Consider the following 19,159-nt stretch of genomic DNA (forward strand, 5'->3'; position numbering starts at 1 on the left):
TAAACTTTAATTAAGTCTTTATTTAAGATACTTCAAGAGCTGGAGTTAACATTTTTCTTTCAGATTCGTATTTCCTTAACATGAAAAGTCAACAATGAAAACAGAATAAGTTACTTTATTACAAGAACAAAACAGACTTGCTAATTTTATGTCTACTTTCACCCATATTACAAATGCAAAGTATATATTATCATAAGATGGAAGTTACCAAACTCCAAGATATTCTGCATAAATGAAATAAACTCAACTTGCAAAATTAGCAAGTAGAACATTCAAGTATCTACAGTCATTATAAATAGTGTAAAGTACATGCCATATCTACAGTGTGGGGAGAGTATAAACATGTAAAAATGAGTTCTTAAGGAACAATTAGAATGTTTGTTTGAACAATTTAAAATATTAACAAGGGTACTCAAATACAGAATCAACCAAAACATTTATTTTTTCTCTTTTTTCAAGAAAAACTGTCGAGCTTCTTCCCAGGCCTGCTGAGGAAATCTGTTAGCCAGCTCAAGATAGTCTTGGGAACCAAGGCATTTCCCTGAGAGGGGGAAAAAAGAGAAAAAAGTTAAATAAAAGAGGGTTAAATTCTTTGAAGATTCATAAATTAAACTTATTTTCATATCTGAGTATAAAATGGAGATATCCACTTCAAATAAACCATGACACATTTTAGGTAAATAAGGTGATTGATCTATGTGTATCAATCTATCTGTAGTATAAAATATATGACATATATTTTAACCACAATCCAGTTTGTCCTTTAACATATTCAGACATTAACCCCTATATAAATTACAAAAAAAAGATGTTTTTGGACTCCACAATGAGAAAAACATTAGCAACCAGGCAAGCACAGTGGTGCGCGCCTGTAGTCCCAGCTATTTGGAAGGCTGAAGTCAGGGGAATGCTTGAGCCCAGGAGTTAGAGGCTATAGTTTGCTATGATCGCACGTGTGAGTAGCCATTGCACTCCAGGATAGGCAAGATAGAGAGACCCTGTCTCCAAAAAAAAAAAAAAAAAACACTAAAATGACAGTCCTATATTCTATCCTTAAGTTAGCCACGAAAGGGGGAAAACTATGTAAATGATGACGTTTCCTGAAAGTCTATTTAATTTAAAACATGAATGTAGTTTTAAGTATATCTTTAAAATTATTCAAATATGGCACAGCCTATCTAACAAAGCAGTAGGAATGAATGATAGGAGCTTTACTGGCCAGTGACGTAGGTAAAGTAAACAATCGCAGCTAGACAGGCAGTAGGTATTTGAAAACCAAAATTCTTCCTGGGCAATAGGAATGTGGTATTACCAAGAGCTGCTTTTATACTTAAAGGTTTACCTGGACAATTAACTCAAAATATCTTGAGACATTTTATGAGGACTTAATCTAGGCAAAAGGGGAACAAATAAATACCCAAGGTGCAAACTGGCAACTTAGTGAGGCATCATCATTAAAAAAAAAAAAAATCAAGCAACATATTATGAGCTGTCATTAACATAGTGATAACCCTTCTGAGCAAAGGAGAGACCAATTCCCCCTTTGCTGTTCTGTGGGTTAAGCCTACTATAACCAGGGAAAGCATGAAAATCAGGGAAGATGGTCCCTTGGAAAAGAAAGAAGGTTGAGACTTCCACAGGCCTCAGTCCACCAAGCAGACAGAGGCAGCTTCTGGGACTGTGTCTTCCAGACAGTGTAACAAATTGTGACTCATCTTTATGATCAGGAGAAAGAGTAAGAAAAAAATGCTTATGCTTCTTAGTGGCAAACAAAACAAAACAAAACTGCTGTACAATTGAAAATAAATACACTAGATTTTTCTAAGCATTTTAATTTATTCAAAATGAAATTGTTTTGTAAGAACAGTAACACATTTTGCTGATTTCTCCCAAGTATCCTCCAGTAGTTAAAACAAAACAAAACAAAACAAAAAAAGGCTGTGACTGGGTCAGGGCAGAACTGAACTTGCAGACTAATTCTTGCTCAGACAAATGGTACCAACAAGGATGATGACTTGAATTTCTGAAAAGTTGCATAGCTTTCTGTTTAACTTTTCTGGGTGCCTGAGTCAATAAAACGTCTTTTTTTTCATGATATTGTAATAGCTTTAGTTATATTTTCTTCTGTGCGCTTTTCAACACCTGTCCACTGTAGAGGACTTTTTGTGTGTGTGTGTGTGTGAAAGAATCCAAGGTAACACCCCCGCCCCCACCAAGTAAGGGTTTCTTGGTGGGTGCCCTAAAGGGTCCTGCTGGGAGTGTACCTCTAAATGGCCACTTTAAAGACTATCAGACTAATGGAAGAATTGAAGAAGATCTGGATTAGGGTCTCATTCATCAGAGATGCTGTCATAACAGCCACAGAGCAACTTGTACTTCTCAATTACAGTCTGGGTAGCAGAATATTTAAAAAAGTAAAAATGCAGTAAAAATTCTACATCTCTAACTCTGATCACAGCAAATACCCCAGCAGGAATGCTATAGGAAAAAAAAAAAAAAAAACTTGTAAATCTTTTGCCCTGGACTTTGCCAATTAGATGACTTTTTCTACATGTAAAACAATTATTTTCAAAACAAAAGTTCAACTACTTGAACTTAGGGGGAAATTGTGGGCTACTATTACTGATAACTTTATTCTGAACATGGATAAGGAACCAAACCTATGTGATTTCAGCATTTATGTGAGAAATGTGGGCCAGTATTAATGAGCTGGCTCCTGTATTACAAAGCGGCTCTTTAGTAATTATTCACCATTTAATATATCTTACATGAGATGATTATAAATTATACAAAGATATTTGTGCTTTTCTTTTACTCCCATAGATTTCTATACATATTTGGATGCATTCATGCTTCATGACAAAATCGATTTCTTTACTTACTGAAATATACTTGGTATCTGAATCTCAAATATTTTTAGGTTATGTATAAAATTGTACATATAATGTAACAGTTCCAGAGGAAAGGATAAGAAAGATGTCCATTTGGCTAACAAACACATGAAATTTAATTTCAATAGAGACATACCTTTGGGTTGGTAAGGCTGGTTTTCTGCTTGACCTGGAGTCTGTGCCAAATCCTGTATGAGGAAAGAAAAGTGTTTTTCTATCAATGCTATGAACAGAGAATTTCACTAAGGGTGGCTTTAAATATACTTCTGATTCATGCAACCACTTTTGTATGAATATTCTGGGGCCCAAATATAAACGCTGAAGAAACTGATGTTATGTAGTCCAGGTTCTCATAAATTTAAACCAAATAGTAATGACTTACATCTTGCTAAATTATCACCAGGGGACAACTTGCTGCCTACTTTGGAAATTACAACTTTTTATCTAATAAACTAAAATTTAAGCCAAATTTACTATCTTAAAATATCAATAGGTTTTGATCATTTTTTAAAAAAGTACAAATATGAAAGCCCTATGTATTCTGTAGCTAAATTTTAAAAGCCTGGTAATTCTGCATGTAGATGGAAAATGAAAAATGTAATATAAAATATGTAAATCTTCAGAAACCTAAGACAACCAACTGCTATTTTAATATCATTTTCTAGTAACTCAGTTATAATGTAACACATAGAGACCTTGAGGAACCACATTATAAACTAAAATCCTATCTATATTCATTCTCTTAAGCACAATTATTTATAGAAAAAAGAACTTGATTTAACTCCATAAGTCTAATATGCTATCTGAAATAAACAATATAAGAAATTTTTTTTAGCATTTACAAAATTTATGTTACAGATTTTTTTTGTAATAGAGAAAGGTAGACTTAGTACTTTGTGATCAATATCAGATAAACACAAGAAATATATATAATCTTTAGATCCTGATATCATTTGCATCATTATAAGTCATTGTCTATGCAGTTGAAAACATAAGGAACTAAGCTGATACAGATGTGAAATTGGTTTCGCTCAAACATCACTGTCTTTGTTGAGGCCTCTCTGCCCACATCATAAAAACCTGCACATCATCTCCCTGAAGTCCCTAGCTCCTTTTCCTGCCTTACTTTTCTCCACAGCACTTATTGCCATAGCACTTAACATAGTATCTGACATACTATTTGTTTTACTAATTTTTTTTTGTCTTTTGCTTGACTCTTCTTCACTTTAATGAAAGATCTGTGAAGGCAGGAATTTTTATCTGTTTTATTTGTTGCTGTATTTGCAGTGCCTAGAGCAGTGCCCAGCACACCTTACACACTCAAAAATTACCTGTTCAATAAAAGAATGAATAATCTGAATTTAGAAAGAGCACACTCTTAAAATTATCCATAATGTATTTGTATTTTCTTTTTTTTTTTTTTTGATGCAGTCTCGCTCTGTCACCCAGCTTGAAGTTCAGTGGCATGATCTTGGCTCACTGCAACCTCTGCCTCCCAGGTTCAAGCTACTCTCCTGCTTCAGCCTCCCGAGTAGCTGGGATTACAGGTGCCCACAGAGACGGGGTTTTACTATGTTGGCCCGGCTGGTCTCAAACTCCTGACCTCAAGTGATCTGCTCACCCGGCCTCCCAAAGTGCTGGGATTACAGATGTGAGCCACCACACCTGGCCCATAATGTATTTTCTATTTAATTTAATCCTAAGGCTCTAAAAATATATGAAGAATCCTAAGTGTTGATATGATGTTATATACTGTAAAATTTTCTTAAGATATTAACTATAAGACAGTTTTTGAAATCCATATTTGTAGATCTAAATATCTAACTTTTTTTTCAGAAAATAAAACGTAGATTCAAACAGAACAATTAAGCCGAAAACAAAACTTTTCTAACATAACTGATCTAGTTGCGTTTATTAATTATCTAATACAGGATAGTTTGGAAAACATAAACTTTGAAATGTTGTCTAAGATGAAGAGGGCTCGGGGAACTCCTTAGCTATCCTCTAGTTCCCAGCCAGCTGGGCACTATCATATCCTTTTGACAGAGATAGATGTATATTCACCAGAATATGGAAGAATACTAATAGAGAACTCTGCTTTCTGTTTCATTATTCTGAAGACCAGAAAGTACTGTCTACTCATCACATGTGTGTCATGGAGCAAAAACACATCTTATGGTGGAACATGTGAAAGAAATGGGAGATTTTCAGGAAATAATGCTCTACAATGACAAAAAGAAATTCACAGGATGAGTTAGCAGCAAATGTTAAAGCATAGTCAACTTGGTTTTTCAGCTGACTAATTTAGATGTGGAAATAGTACTTTGCTATGGCAGTAATTCTGATTCTAGCCCTACAGAATTTAAAATATAAGGCTGTACTTAAAAGTTGTTTTACATTAAAAAAATCAATATAACAGGTTTTTATTTTACACATATATGAAAATCATATTTATTTAAAAATGTACAAATAAACTAATTTTAATTCATCTTTCTTCAGCAATTATCTATTTCCTATAGTTAGAATAAAAGCAAGATAAATACAATAGTTAAAGCCTTAAAGAAGTCTGGCAGTCTTTTAAAAACATTTCCTGAGTACGGGTTACCATTTCATTAACTGGAAAAGTATCCTTTCTTTGAAATCCTCCAAGTAGAAATTATACAACACCCAATCGCAGTTCCAGTAATATTTCAGAAACTATGCTGATATTTTAGAAATTAATTTTGGAGCACATAAATATGTGAAGATTTTAAAAGGTAGTATGGAAGGCAAAAATAAACAGCTTGCTTACTTTTACATTTCTGTCGCATTAGTTTACACATAAAACTAGACAATTAGGTATAATATAGAAGGTACCTGAATGAAAGTGGCCAGTAAAACACAGCTCATCTCTTGCTCCAGAATGATCTTGTTCTGATGGTTGTTGTAACAAGCAGCGATAAGTGAAGGGAACAGTACTTTGATCAGCCGTGGGTCACTGAAATACTGGAAGGGCAACTGGCAGAGCTTCTGCAGCACTGTGGGGTGGCGGCCGGACTGCACGATCACCTGAAATGGAAGAGCAGCCCAGGTCAGCTGCCAAAATGCCCCAGCCTGTCCCCCACCCGCCTGCACAGTGTCGGCTAGAACCATGGAAAACATGCTGAAGGAGTGTAAAGAAAAAGACTCCTAACTCCGTACCAGAGCTTAATTTAAGTGATACTTGAAAAGAGCAGAAAAAAAAAAAAATCTCATTTCCCAACTTAAGGAAAAGATCCTGAAAGTTTTGCACTCATTGAAAAGTTATTATAATCCACGATGAAAGGTGTAGCTGCCACGGAGTAAGGATGCCTATGAAATGGATTCAGAATGCACTTTGCTTTAACAGAGTGCTCCCCAGGCCCCCTTAAAGCAGAGTAGTCATATTCCTTAAAACCTGCAAAGAGCTCACTCACAAGAAAGTAAGGCCCTGCCCACTGCAGCCTTCCCTTAGCTTAGCTAACTGAATACACTCAATGCAGACAGATCTATTCTGTATGCCGGCAGGTCCAAGAAAGAAAAGATAATTCTAAGGAAAATGGGAAGTGTTTCAAAAAAAAGTTATAGGCTCCAAAAGACCCTTCCTCCAATCTATACTTCTTATTTTTGTTTCCATCAGTGCCACTGAGTCTAAAAGGAGAACTGTTTAGATAAATGAGACTGTTGTCTTGAAGCAGTCTAAGTTTACAACTGTGTACATTTAAAGAAATAGGGCAATGCAACGAATGGGCTTGCAGGGAAGCCCTCTTAATTTACTCCCTAGGCCTCCATGATAAACTAAGAAATGTCAAAATTATATCTGTTTCAAGTAACCTTGATTAGACAGTTCTATTATGAAAGAGCTGGGTGACCCAAAGCCCACTTCGTGGTATAGGAGGAACCTCCTAGAAGGTTAGGAACACTGTAAACCTAAGGTCAGAACTGTAAATTGTACTTGGAAAAACACAATTTTACAGGTACACACCCAGACAGGACTACATTCAAATTAAAACCAGAAGGAAAGAATGAAACAGCAGAGGCAGGAGAAACATAAATTACAGGGATTTACAAGTTTTCAAAGTACTTTTAACAATACTTTAAGAACACACTCTCAGATGATAATGCAGTTTAGTTTAAGAACAAAATCAACAAAGTAATAGTTCACATATTTTTGTTCAATAGCTAAAATGACATCAAAAGCCTTTAGAGACTGTTGATAGGGACTTGTTAATACCTTCAAATCCAGAAGGAATTTTAAAGACTCGCACTGTGTGACAATTCAGCACATGGCTATGTGCTGCCATTTCTGACTCTGGCTGAGAAGAATATGCCCTATCATTTACTTTATTGATAAAGGCATTTACTTAAATCTTTATTTTAACTATTAGCTGCAAATTTTGTAACACAGCCAAATGTTCACCACATTAGAATTTATGATGATATGATTATTAGAAGTCTTCTTTTTTTTCCCCTCCTTGGACAAAAATTAAGAACAAGTTTTTTCTTTAGAACTTCATTGTTAAAACGCTATTATTGGAAGATTTTCTAATTGAAAAATGTTACACTGGCCAGTCTGGCTGGCGCAGGTACAGTGTTAAAGACAACTCCCGGTGCCTGGCATATCAGCACAGAACATGAAGAGCTTAACTGGAACTTACTCCATTTGGGCTCCTGAACCTCACTGGGGTGAGGCAGAGCCCCTTAGGGACCTGTTGGTTCCCTCAAGGAACAGAGCTAGTTATCAGCTGCCATTTACAGAGCAAGTTTACAGAGATGACCAGCAGTGCAGTGAGATGACTTGCCAGAAGCCATTACTTTTAAATCCCTGGATTGCAGAAGATGCAAATGGATGTAGGCAGTTTGGTTACCATGGACTTCTAAGGAGCTTTACCCATTGGACCACCTATGACAGGACTTAACCAGGCTATAGGTAAGGAGTCTACTAGGACTGATGAGAACCCCCAACCCTACCACCCCATGGCTTGGTTATGAGCCAGAATGGGACATCTAGTCTACACTGTCTTTCCAACCACATTTTAAACATTGTGGAGACAGGATCAGGAGGTTCAGGAAGGGGCCAGCTTGCAGCACTAACACTCAGTGGGCTAATTCAGGTGGGCTTGTGGCACAGAGGGTGGCAGTCTGATGTTGAGCACAGATGAACCGTCAGCTGAATTGGACTAAGCACTACCCTTTGGGGCAGGGGGCAGGGCTGGGAATGCAAATAGCCTGACCTTAATGATCAGGGTTTGGGGTAGGGTTGTCTTGAGAGGGTTGTCTGAGGGGCTTTTTGAAAGATGTGGAGATGAGAGCAGGGCTCAGTTTTATTTCATCCCAGCATTCACTCTTAGGCCTTAGGTGGTAAAATGTCACCTGGACTGCTGGAGCTTTCCAAAGTCAGTGGAGTCATGGGATATGAGAGTCTTGCTCAATGAACAAAATACGCATAATTAAGAGACATCTCAGATTTACACTATGGTGTTCTCTCCATTTGCCTTACTGATGGAGCTGTTACTAAGTCAATAACTGTTGGTCTGTCACCTTTGTCCAGACAAAGGGCTGCCCATAAGTCCTCAGGCAGGCACCACTGTGAGCCTGGCCAGCCACCTGCCTCATCTTTCAGAGTGCACAAGGCCAACACAAACATAAAGGGGCTTCCCACAGAGCCTCCTTCCAGAGCACTGCACCAATGGCAGGGAATGGACTACCTGTAGATTTCTTTGGTGGCCACGCTCATCAGCTAGAGAGAGCAAGTAGGGAGCATGTATGGCCTCAATAATAATGAGAAGCAGTCTTTCAAATATGATGCCCACCTTCAGATGCAGAGTAGGGCTCTGAGGAAATCAACGGAATTTCCAACAACATTCAGATCAAAAGACATTGAAATGGAACCTTGTTCTTGGATGTGATTCTTAAATAGGTGCTAACTAAAGAGCTAGGAGATCTGGGTTCTTGTATTTATTTACCAACTGGCTTTGTGACCCTGGGCAAATTGCTCCATTGCTCTGGGTTTTAAGGTGGTGAATTTAAAAAGAAGTAACCTTTTTATTGATGTCACACACACACACACACACACACACACACACACACACACCCCTATGGCCATTCACCTACCTCGCTTAGGTGAATAAGCTCAATTTTCACAAAGTGTATACACCAGTGTCACCAAGTACCCAATTAAGAATGAGAATATGACCCAAAATGCTGGATCTTTAAATATATTCTTTTTGACATACAAATGGCCAACAAGCATAAGAAAAAATGCTCAACATCACTAATCATCAGATGAATGCAAATTAAAACCACAATGAGATACCATCTTACGCCAATCAGAATGGCTATTATTGAAAAGTCAAAGAATAACAGATGTTGGCAAGGATACAGAGAAAAGAGAATGCTTATATGCTGTTGGTGGGAATGTAAATTAGTACAACTTCTATGGAAAACAGTATGGAGGTTTCTCAACCGAAAATAGAACTACCAACTAGATATCTACCCAAAGGAAAATAAATCACCATATAAAAAGGATACTCACACTTGTATGTTTATGACAGCACTATTCACAATAGCAAAGAGATGGACTAACCTAAATATCCATCAGCAGATGACTGGATAAAGAAAGTGAGGTATGTATGTGCATACATAAATACACCATAAAATACTACTCAGCCATAAAAAAAAAGAAATCATGTCTTTTGCAGCAACATGGATGGATCTGGAGGCCATTATCTTAAGTGAAATATTCAGAAAGTCAAATACCACATGTTTTTGCCTATAAGTGGGAGCTAAATACTGTGTACACATGAACATAGAGAGTGAAAGAACAGAAATGGGAGGGAAAGGTGGGAAAGTGGGAGGGAAGTGAGGAATGAGAAATTACCTGATGGGTACAATGTATACTATTCAGGTGATTGTTACACTAAAAGCCCAGACTTCATCACTATTCAATATGTCTATGTAACAGAAATACACTTGTACCCCCTAGTTTATTTTAAAAAAAGATGGGAGACACACATAAAAATAAATCGTAAATAAATATAATCTTTCTCACTGAAAATTACATTCCTACATTTTGAATTTGGGACAAATCATATGGAAACTCTTTGACTAAACAGAACACAAGAGAGAGTACTTCAAGGCTTCCTTGGAACTATTCCTGATCATTCTCTGGAGAGACGACCGTAGGTGCATAGCTCCCCTTTTGGTCTTCAAAGCAGAGGCTAGTGGACACCTGGAAACCGTAGGTGAATTTTCAGTGGAGGGAAGAAGTTTATAGATTCAGTACAAAACTATCTTAGTTGGCTTGGGCTGCCATAACAATATACCATAGACTGGGCCACTTAAACAACAGAAACTTATTTTCCACAGTTCTGGAGGCTGCAAGTCTTATATCAGGGAACCAGCATGGTGGGGTTGGTGAGGGCCTTCCTGGTTTGCAGACAGCTGCCTTCTTGCTTTGTGCTCACATGGTCTCTCCTTGGTGAGTGCATTTAGAGAGTGAGATCTCTCCTTTCCTTTTATAAGGCCATCAGTCCTACTGGATTAGGGCACCGCCCTTACAACTTCATTTAATTACCTCCTAAAAGCCCTGTCTCGAAATACAACTACCTTGCAGGTTAGGGCTTTAACATATGAATTCTGGGAAAAGAGTTCAGTCCATAGCACAATCCTCATCATTTCTCATCAACCTCAGCCGGAATTATGTTCCATTAGAAAGGCTACCATCTCTAACCAGGTGCACTTCAGAGTCAGTTGAGTGGCTTTTCCTGGGCCAACTGTCTGTCAGTGGCCATAAACCATGAAGCTACAGCTCAAGAGTGCTGGTGTTAGGCAGCCCCCGGCTCTAGGTCTGGCTCTGCCCCCTGATCTGCTATAGTCACTTAACTAATTTGAGCCTTAGAGTCTTTATAAAATGAGGGTAGATGGCAGCCTTCAGGATTTAGATGAGGATCCAATGAGACAGTGTCTGTGACCATAAAGTACAGAACAATGTTAGTTATGAGTGTTTGGTTAGCTGACCAGTTCTGCTGCTCTGAGTCTTCTCCCGCCAGACCTGAAGCCCCCTCCCAGTGTGAGGCTTCCTAAATGCTTTCCATCATCTTGCCCCCCTCCCCATCGCCCCAGCCCCATCTCTCCATAAAGACTACTCTTCAGAGCACAGAGTCTGGCAGAGGCAGGCCCCACTCTCTGGCTGGGACTCATCAGCAAGTTTCATGTCACATGGGAAGCCATTGCTGAGGTCTCTCCCTGGCCCTGCCTGCATGAGAGAGAGCTGTGCAAACAGTGATGGGGCTGCCAGCCAGGATCATGCAGTGGCAGAGTAGGAAATGTATTCTGACAGCTCTGAAAAGAAAATCCAGGAAAAGCATGATCCAAGAAATACAGGTAAGTGGTACAAAGAAACAGTGGCTTAACTTACTGTGCATGTGTGTGTTTTGAGGCTGCTGTGTTAGGCTTGTCAACCTGAAAACAGAGCAGGAAGAGCCAAAGCTAATAGACTGGTGTTGTGGGCTCCTGATTGAGAGCAAGGATGAGCTTCCCTTGAAGCACTTAAGGAAATCCTTAAGCCCAGGAAGTCTTCCCAGGCAGCACAGCCAAAGGCAGCCTTTCTTTTTCAACCCAAAGACATGGCAGCAACTATCACATAACTAAGTATATGTAGCTGAATCCCAAGTTCCAGAACGGCAGGAATTATGTTTTTGGTATTGAATCCTCCTTTGCTCTGCTGGGGGCTAGGCACTGAAGGAGGGCCTCAAAGTTACTGGAATGAATGAAATAAAGTGACAGGGGGCCCCTAGTTAACAAACTAATTGGTGCCTTGCCTTGGGGGAGAATCATACCACATCTTGTCTCATGAAATACAGATGGCATATTTTGGATTGAAGGCTTCAATGGTGTCTACATCACCTTAGGTCTGCACATCAAGTCCTTGAAGAATAGATTTTGTGATAAGCTGTCTTTTACCCTAGAAGGAAATTAGGATTAGAATCCTCAGGATCCTGGGCACCAACTCAGGGATCCCTGGTCTGGTTATAAGAAGAGTTCTGGAAAAGCCTCCTCCTTTTGCAGGTATGGGCAACACTGGTGTTTCACTTGGTATGAAGGAATTCAAGGCCTTCTAGGACAATGCTTTGCCAAAACCTCAGTTAACACAGCAGAAAACCTGTTACTGGCAGAGACGGTACTCAGTAGACTATAAAGCCCCTCTACCTACATTATCCAAGTCTCTAAACTCTGAAATGGGCAGACAGGGATGGCTATACTCTTACAATGGGGAAACTAATGCTCAGAAAGTTCAAGAGAGCTTGTCCCGGGTCCTCCAGCTAGTCGAAGGTGGAGCTGGGCTTAGCAATCTCTTATTATTCCAAATGCTGGATTCTTCCTCACCTCAAAGGCCCATCTACAGCCACTGGACTCATGAGACCACTCCTTCCTGGGCAGAAGGGCTCTCTGTCACTAGGCCTGAACTCACTTCCATGACTGGCTGCCAGCCAGCTTCTTGCATGGCTCTGCCAGCCCGGATGAAGATGAGGATGACATACTGCCATTCAAATAAACAAACCAACTGACATAGATTAAACTAACACAAAAGACTGTTTTTCAAAAACCTATACTCTTCTTGGCTTGGTATCAAATAACCAGTTCTTGGTTATGTGCTGGCTGTGCCAAGGGTTTGTCTCAAATTATCAGATGTAAGAACTTGAAAGAGAGGAAGGGTTGGTGATGGGGCTAGATTCTCAGGAGTGAACTGTTGGAACACGTGACTCTAAATTAGTACTGTCTTAGGATGGCCATTTATTTGGATGCCTTCTGGAGCAGCCTTGATAGGTTTTGAGTGCCTTGCAAAACTGGTCTTATATTTTTGAAACAAATGCTATCATGTCAAATATATTTGTAATATTAATACTTGGTGTTACCCAAAATTTAAATTAAAAAAAAAAAAAAGGAAAGTGGAGGTGGGATAGTGAGTGGTCGCGAATCTGGATTAAAAATGCAAATTCTCCTGGAGAGAGTTTGCAGATTTCACATTTGTAAAATGACAACTGTCACATTCACTCCATAAAATTCCAAGGAGTGGCTAGAAAGGCCCATGGAGAGTCTATCACGTTGTATAAATGTAAAATAGCCTGATTCCCTCACCCAGAGGGACCTTTTCCTCCAACTGTGACCACATGGAATTCAGTCAAGAACGTGAAAAGAAGCAAGCAGGCCTTTGAGCAGGGAGATTAGTCCATTCATCAAATATTTGCTGAGCATCTACTCTAGCCAAGCATGGTGTGAGGCACTGGGAATGGAATACTGAACAAATCAGAGACGTTCTTGCCTTCACAGAGTGCCCAGTTTTTCCACAAAATCCACGCCAGTTACTTACAGGAAAGTCTTCCAAGCTCCAACTCAATCTACCAAGTCACATTTCAGAAGCAAGTCTAATAAAAGTGGGCTTTCTGGCCTAGAGTAGACTGAAATCAGCAACTAGAAAGGACACTGCTGGTTTAAGTAAATTGACAAGAGGAAGAAGTACCAGCTGACATTAGTAAGTGAAGGCATGAGAATTAAAATTATTTTAAGCAGACATGAGAATTCAAAAAGTTGCCTAGAATCATTTGGTATAAAAGTATCTCTACCCTTTTCAGTTGGTCTTGAGAGAGCATTACTGTATTGTAGTAAAATATCTTATTAATTATAACCAATTATCCTTACTTAGTATGCCACACTTTAAAAATCTGCTTCCACATACCTAATAATAGTAATGTGCCTTAACATCATAGTAGGAACTCATTTCTGAAGGCATCAAAAAATACATAATATATTCAGCATAATTGGTTTAAGATGGAAGGAGACATCATAATATTATAAAAGGGACTGGAAAGTTAATGTTAAACACTTTTTTTTTTTTTTTTAGATGGAGTTTCACTGTTTTCGCCCAGGCTGGAGTGCAATGGTGCAATCTCTGCTCACTGCAACATCCACCTCTCGGGTTCAAGCGATTCTCCTGCTTCAGCCTCCCGAGTAGCTGAGATTACAGGCACCCACCACCAGACCCAGCTAATTTTTGTATTTTTAGTAGAGATGGGGTTTCACCATGTTGGCCAGGCTGGTCTCGAACTCTTGACCTTGTGATCTACTCACCTCGGCCTCCCAAAGTGCTGGAATTACAGGTGTGAGCCACTGCACCCAGCCCTTGCTCTCTCTCTCTCTCTCATATAATCTACATACATAATAGATAAACCCAGGATGTCCTATAGTAAAATTCCCCGCTCTTTGGAACTCACTTATATTCAAGGAAACAAAACAGAAAATGGTCAAGTTCTCTTTTACCTACTTATACTCTGCCTCTTCTGATTTTGCTAAGACCTAAGAGTGATCCTTCATTTTCTCCTTATTTAGGAGAACTCCATCAGCGGTTTTAGAAAGCTCTCCATATTGTGTTATTTTTATTAGTTGTTTTTTTCCCCAGAAGGCCCTCTGGCAAGTTTCTAAACACTTATGTCACTGGGACCCCAGCGCTGTGCCTGCCACAGACCAGAAGACAGAACCACATACGGCCCTGCTCCAGATACCACAGCAATTGTTTAGGCAAAGACAGACTGCTATGAATCCCCAGTTTCAACAGTCTCAAGGCTGTCGGCTCTGTAAGCAGACAGACACTTAACCACTGTTAAGCCCCCTATATTCACTGCTGTATTCCTAGTATTTGGCATAGTGTCTAGCACAGTGCCTAGAAAACAGCAGGTGTTCATTAACTATCTGGGGAATGAATGACTGAGGACCAAATCCTTACTCCAGGGAGCCTGTACCTACCATACCAGAGCTCTGGGGCCTACCCATCCCGGGCCTTCAAGGACTCAGATAACACCATCTTTCTATGTGTGAGAACAGTTAGCTGGGTATTTTGGCCAGCACCCTAACTGGTCCAACAGCCTCTTGGCATAGTGCTATAGAGAGGAGGGGTAGGGTGGGGCAGAAGCAGCTTCTTTCTGCTGGCTTTGTAAGCACCTGTCAAAACCTAAGGCCAAATCAGTTCCATTGGTTGGTGTGGTAGGGTGAGTGGTACATGGAGTCAGAAATGTAAATAGTTAAATTTCACCAGGGCAAATTCTTTATGCCTAAGAATTCTTGTTTTACTTTTTCCCTTGTCAGAGACAAGGTGTCCTTAACAGGGGCAAAAATAGGTGTCTAGACATCTAAATTCATTAAAAAAGACAGCAGAGAGAGTTTGTAAATCATTGGAACAAAAAATATTTTTCTAGCAGAGCAGAAACAAAGTAGTTGCTGCATTCCTCTTCACAAAACTGGTCCTGCTACAATGCTATAGTAAAAAGGCAGCAGCTGCAGTGGCCAGGCTAGGCCAGTGCAAGAGCCAAGCATCTCTGTCCACATTGCTCTTGCCAAGTTTGTCACACCTGGAGACCAGGCCTAGGAGCAATATGACAAGAGGGTCCTTGAGGCCAATGATCTCTATGTGTCATAAAGAATATGGAATGCCCCAAACACACACACCTTGCTTAATCTGATGCCTTGGGGTTAGGGTAGGGAGGGTACAGAAGTGGCTTTATTTTAATATCACAGGAGAAAAGTTTGAGGAGTCTATGCATATACATGATCAAGTCAAAATCAGAGCAAAGAAACACAAAGAGTCCTTTGGCTAGCACTGCAAACAAATTCCTATCCTCCCAGATCTGCTTCTTCCATTAGATGATTTCCAAACTGAGATTCAGTACAGCAACCTTGGCAGACCATGAGGGAAGTAGGCCCTTTAAGCACTAGCCTTCTTCCCGGTGGTCCCAAGGATCCATTGCTCTCTAGCACCAGCAAAGTATCAAGGACGAGGAGGGATGAGAGAGAAGGAAGAAGGGAAAGAGGAAAGAAAGTAGCCAGGATCACCAGAAGAAGCTAAAAAGCCAGTAGTTGGGGGCTTGGCCTTTTATAGGCTTTGGAAACCAGGTGATCCTAGAGAAACAAGGGCTTTTCTCATGTAGTGAGGGGTGAATGGCTGTTTTGCTGTGTCCCTCCAGGGAAACTGAGTGAGATGGCCCCTGACCAGCTGCTGTCTGCTTCCTATGGGAAAAGGCTGTGTGCTGGGTACCAATAGCAGAGGAATGCAAAAAAGGCTTTTCCCCTCCTCAAACATCATTCAATTCCTGCAGGGGAGAATAATGCTTCAGAACCAGGGATGCTTGTTTACAGCCCTGGGGCTTCAGTGTGGAAGTCTGATGCCCACCTACCATTCTCCATATCCGGGACTTTGGGACATAGTCTGAGCGTATCATTCGCTTGCCTGTAACACTTAGGGGGTCCTCATCTCTGAGGGGATCAATCCTCAAGTTCTTGGGTCCCTCCTGACCTGGACCCTGCCTGCCTCTTTAGTCTTAAGCTCTTGTTTCTCCTACATCCTGAGCTCCAGTTAGAATAAACAGCTTGCAGTCCCCTGAACCTGCCAGGCCATTTTACATCTCAAACCTCTGGCATAGATCCAGGTTTGTTAATTATTTCCCCCAGCCCCGAGAATGTCAGCAACTTGAGGGCAGGGACTTTGTCTGTTTTGCTTCCCACTGTATCCTGGATGTCTGGAACAGTGCCTGGCACACTGCAGGCACTCAATAAATGTCTGCTGAAGGAAGGAATGAGTCTCAGCACTGAAGGCACTGCCCCTGGCTGTGGATGTCACAAGGACAAGAATTGGGTTGTGTTCATTTCTGCATCTCCTAGCACGTGGTTTGACACAGTGTGGGCATTTTGTAAAAGTTGATAAATGAGAGAAGGAATGAGTGATGAATGTTCATAGGGACGAAAAGCTAACAATACTGGCATTTCTCCAAGAATGAGTTACCTTCCAGTCTTCTGTGTTAGGGCCTCTTTTTCCTTCTTTCATGTTGTCTATTCTGTGAGAAGAGTTACTTTTTAAATGAAGCATATTTTAAATTCTGTTCAAACACAGCACAAGAAAATTGGGCTAGATTTTCTCAAAGACTTGGCTAAGCTAAAAGTCATGGGCTCTACAGCTAATCAGGGACGATGGCAGCAAGTGCTGCTTCCATTTTAATTTACATTTGAGAAAGAACCCTATCTATAGAACACTGACCTTGTAAATTTTACAGACTCACCATATCATCGTAAATTTGAGAAACTACTTTATTTTGGATTTTTTTTTTAATATTTGCATTATCTGTGTCTCTTTTACCATTGGGGCTGGGGATGGGAGGAAGGCTGGTCACAGAAAGCCCTGGATAATATATCAGGAGGCCTGGTTCCAGTGACCTGGAGTAAGTCCTTCTCCTCTCTGGAAATGAGGGGAGTTGGAATAGATGATCTCTGAAGGCCTGTGAACCTGGAGACATAATATAATCCTGTGCTATGGGCAATCATGTACTTATGCATCCTATGCTGCCCATACCTGCATAGGTACGACATTTAAACATGGTAAAAAGAGAAGGCGCTTATAATATTTTTTTCTTACAAAGGAAAAAAGTCATCACATAAAATATGCCACCACCAAATTCTCAATGAGTACCTATTCTGATTTTCTCATCTAGCTTATTTAAGAAAAGAGAACTGATTACTTACACACACACACACACACACACACACACACACACACACACACACACACACTCTACTGGAAAGATTATGTCCATTATAGACTAACGGGATATGTGCATGGAGGCACAGGGAGGTGGGTAGATGAATGGACAGCATTTAATAATGCCTTAAAATTCAAAGGTTCTAAGTAGGGTTTGGACCTTTCCTGTGAGAACTGAGGACAAACTTTCCTTCCTATGGAGCTTTTGGGTGGTATGAGAACAGCAGGGTTAATAAATGCAGTGCATGGGCTGATAGGTTTTCTGGTCATAACCTAATAGCTGCCAGAGAGCATGGAAAAATTCCACGGAACATTTATGGGCTCTCCAGCACTAGTCTATGACAATTTTATTTAATCATAAAAATATAATAGTCATCAAATCTTTTTGGAGTTTCCAGTTTACTGCTTTCTCAAGTGAAATAAATGGTCTCTCGGATTTCTTCTGCTTTCATCTCTCTGCTCTAAGTATAGTAGGATAAGGTTCCAATTAAGGCCCATTAAATGTTCACATTGATTCATTGAGCCATTTTCTAGTTTCTTTTCCTAACACAATCTCAATGCACCTCTGAGTTATCTCTGTGGTGTGTTTTCAGTTTAGCAGTTGACCATATGTAAAATAATTATTTGGGTGTGAGTTCTCCTTCCCTCCCACTTCTATAGTCCAAGATGGTGAGTGGAGATTCTCCTTCACTGCCTTCCAGACAAGAATAGGTTTATCACCTGTCAGATATGTCCAGGTGAACCAGGCATGCCCCCTTGGGAAGGGAAGCTGGCAGCTGACCAGAACCAGACTGATACTCCAAAGTCCCCTTGGCAGCTGTGTCAAAACAGTGTTTTGAGTGGCAGCCCTGAGACTCTGAGGTGGGAGGATCCTCTGTACTTCTACACGTTTTGGTCCACAAAGGAACCCTGTAGGCAGACGCTTCTCACAGGTTCTCCACAGATGGGGAACAATGTTCTGACAGCTGGTCTGGCCATGACTTCCCAATTCATCTTATAATTATCTATTCTTCCTCTATCAGAGCTGAAAGGCTTCTTCAGAGCACCCAGGCTAACTCTTTATACAGACAGGAAACTAAAGCTCAGAGAAGGGCAGTGACTTACCCAGGGTCAAACAGCTGTAAAGCTGTAAAAGGATCCAGCAGTCCTGACTGCTGTACCAATGTTTGTTTCATCGTGATGGGCTTTCTGTAACTGATGAGGGTCTTATATAAAATCTCCTATCTCAGGAGAGGTGTTCCCTGTGATTACAGCCTAAGCCTTTATACAGTCTTATCTCAGAGTGATTTTTATTACAAACACCCCCTCCATGGCTGAAGACCAAGGCAAGTCCAGAAAAATTGGTCATGAATTAAACTTTGATAAAAGATTCCTTCTGGCCTCATTTTCCTGTGTTGATTTGATACCCCAATAGAAGATTTTCAAGTGAGCAAAGGATAACTGAGGTTCGTGCACACTCCTGACCTGGCAGCAGCCCCTCAGGCTGGCTGCTGCCTACCTCAGTTGACGTCCTGGCAACACAGCCACTCAGGCAAGCCAGGAGTTCCTTCTGACCTCTCAGAGGTTTGTGGAGTAAAAAATGTATCTAGTGTGAGCATGTGGCACTTTGAAATACCCTTGTGTGGAAAAATTCACTAAAACAATGAATAAAATAAAAGGTATCTTTTATTTGGATTCTGTGAAGTTGGTA

At 40.2% G+C, this 19,159-nt stretch overlaps 1 protein-coding gene across 28 annotated transcripts in view; it reads right to left on the reverse strand.

Annotated features, from left to right (window-relative positions):
* The window catches only part of SCAPER (S-phase cyclin A associated protein in the ER), a 555,380-nt gene continuing 536,221 nt past the window's right edge, over nucleotides 1-19,159 (reverse strand). For all 28 annotated transcript variants that reach the window (NM_001374332.1, XM_063716003.1, XM_063715996.1 and 25 more), the window contains 3 exon segments: nucleotides 1-541; nucleotides 3,028-3,079; nucleotides 5,748-5,939. In NM_001374332.1, the coding sequence (NP_001361261.1) occupies nucleotides 438-541; nucleotides 3,028-3,079; nucleotides 5,748-5,939 (348 nt within the window). In that variant the 3' untranslated portion in view covers nucleotides 1-437.

Source organism: Pongo abelii, chromosome 16 (genome assembly GCF_028885655.2).
Source record: "Pongo abelii isolate AG06213 chromosome 16, NHGRI_mPonAbe1-v2.0_pri, whole genome shotgun sequence".
Lineage (NCBI taxonomy): Eukaryota > Metazoa > Chordata > Mammalia > Primates > Hominidae > Pongo > Pongo abelii.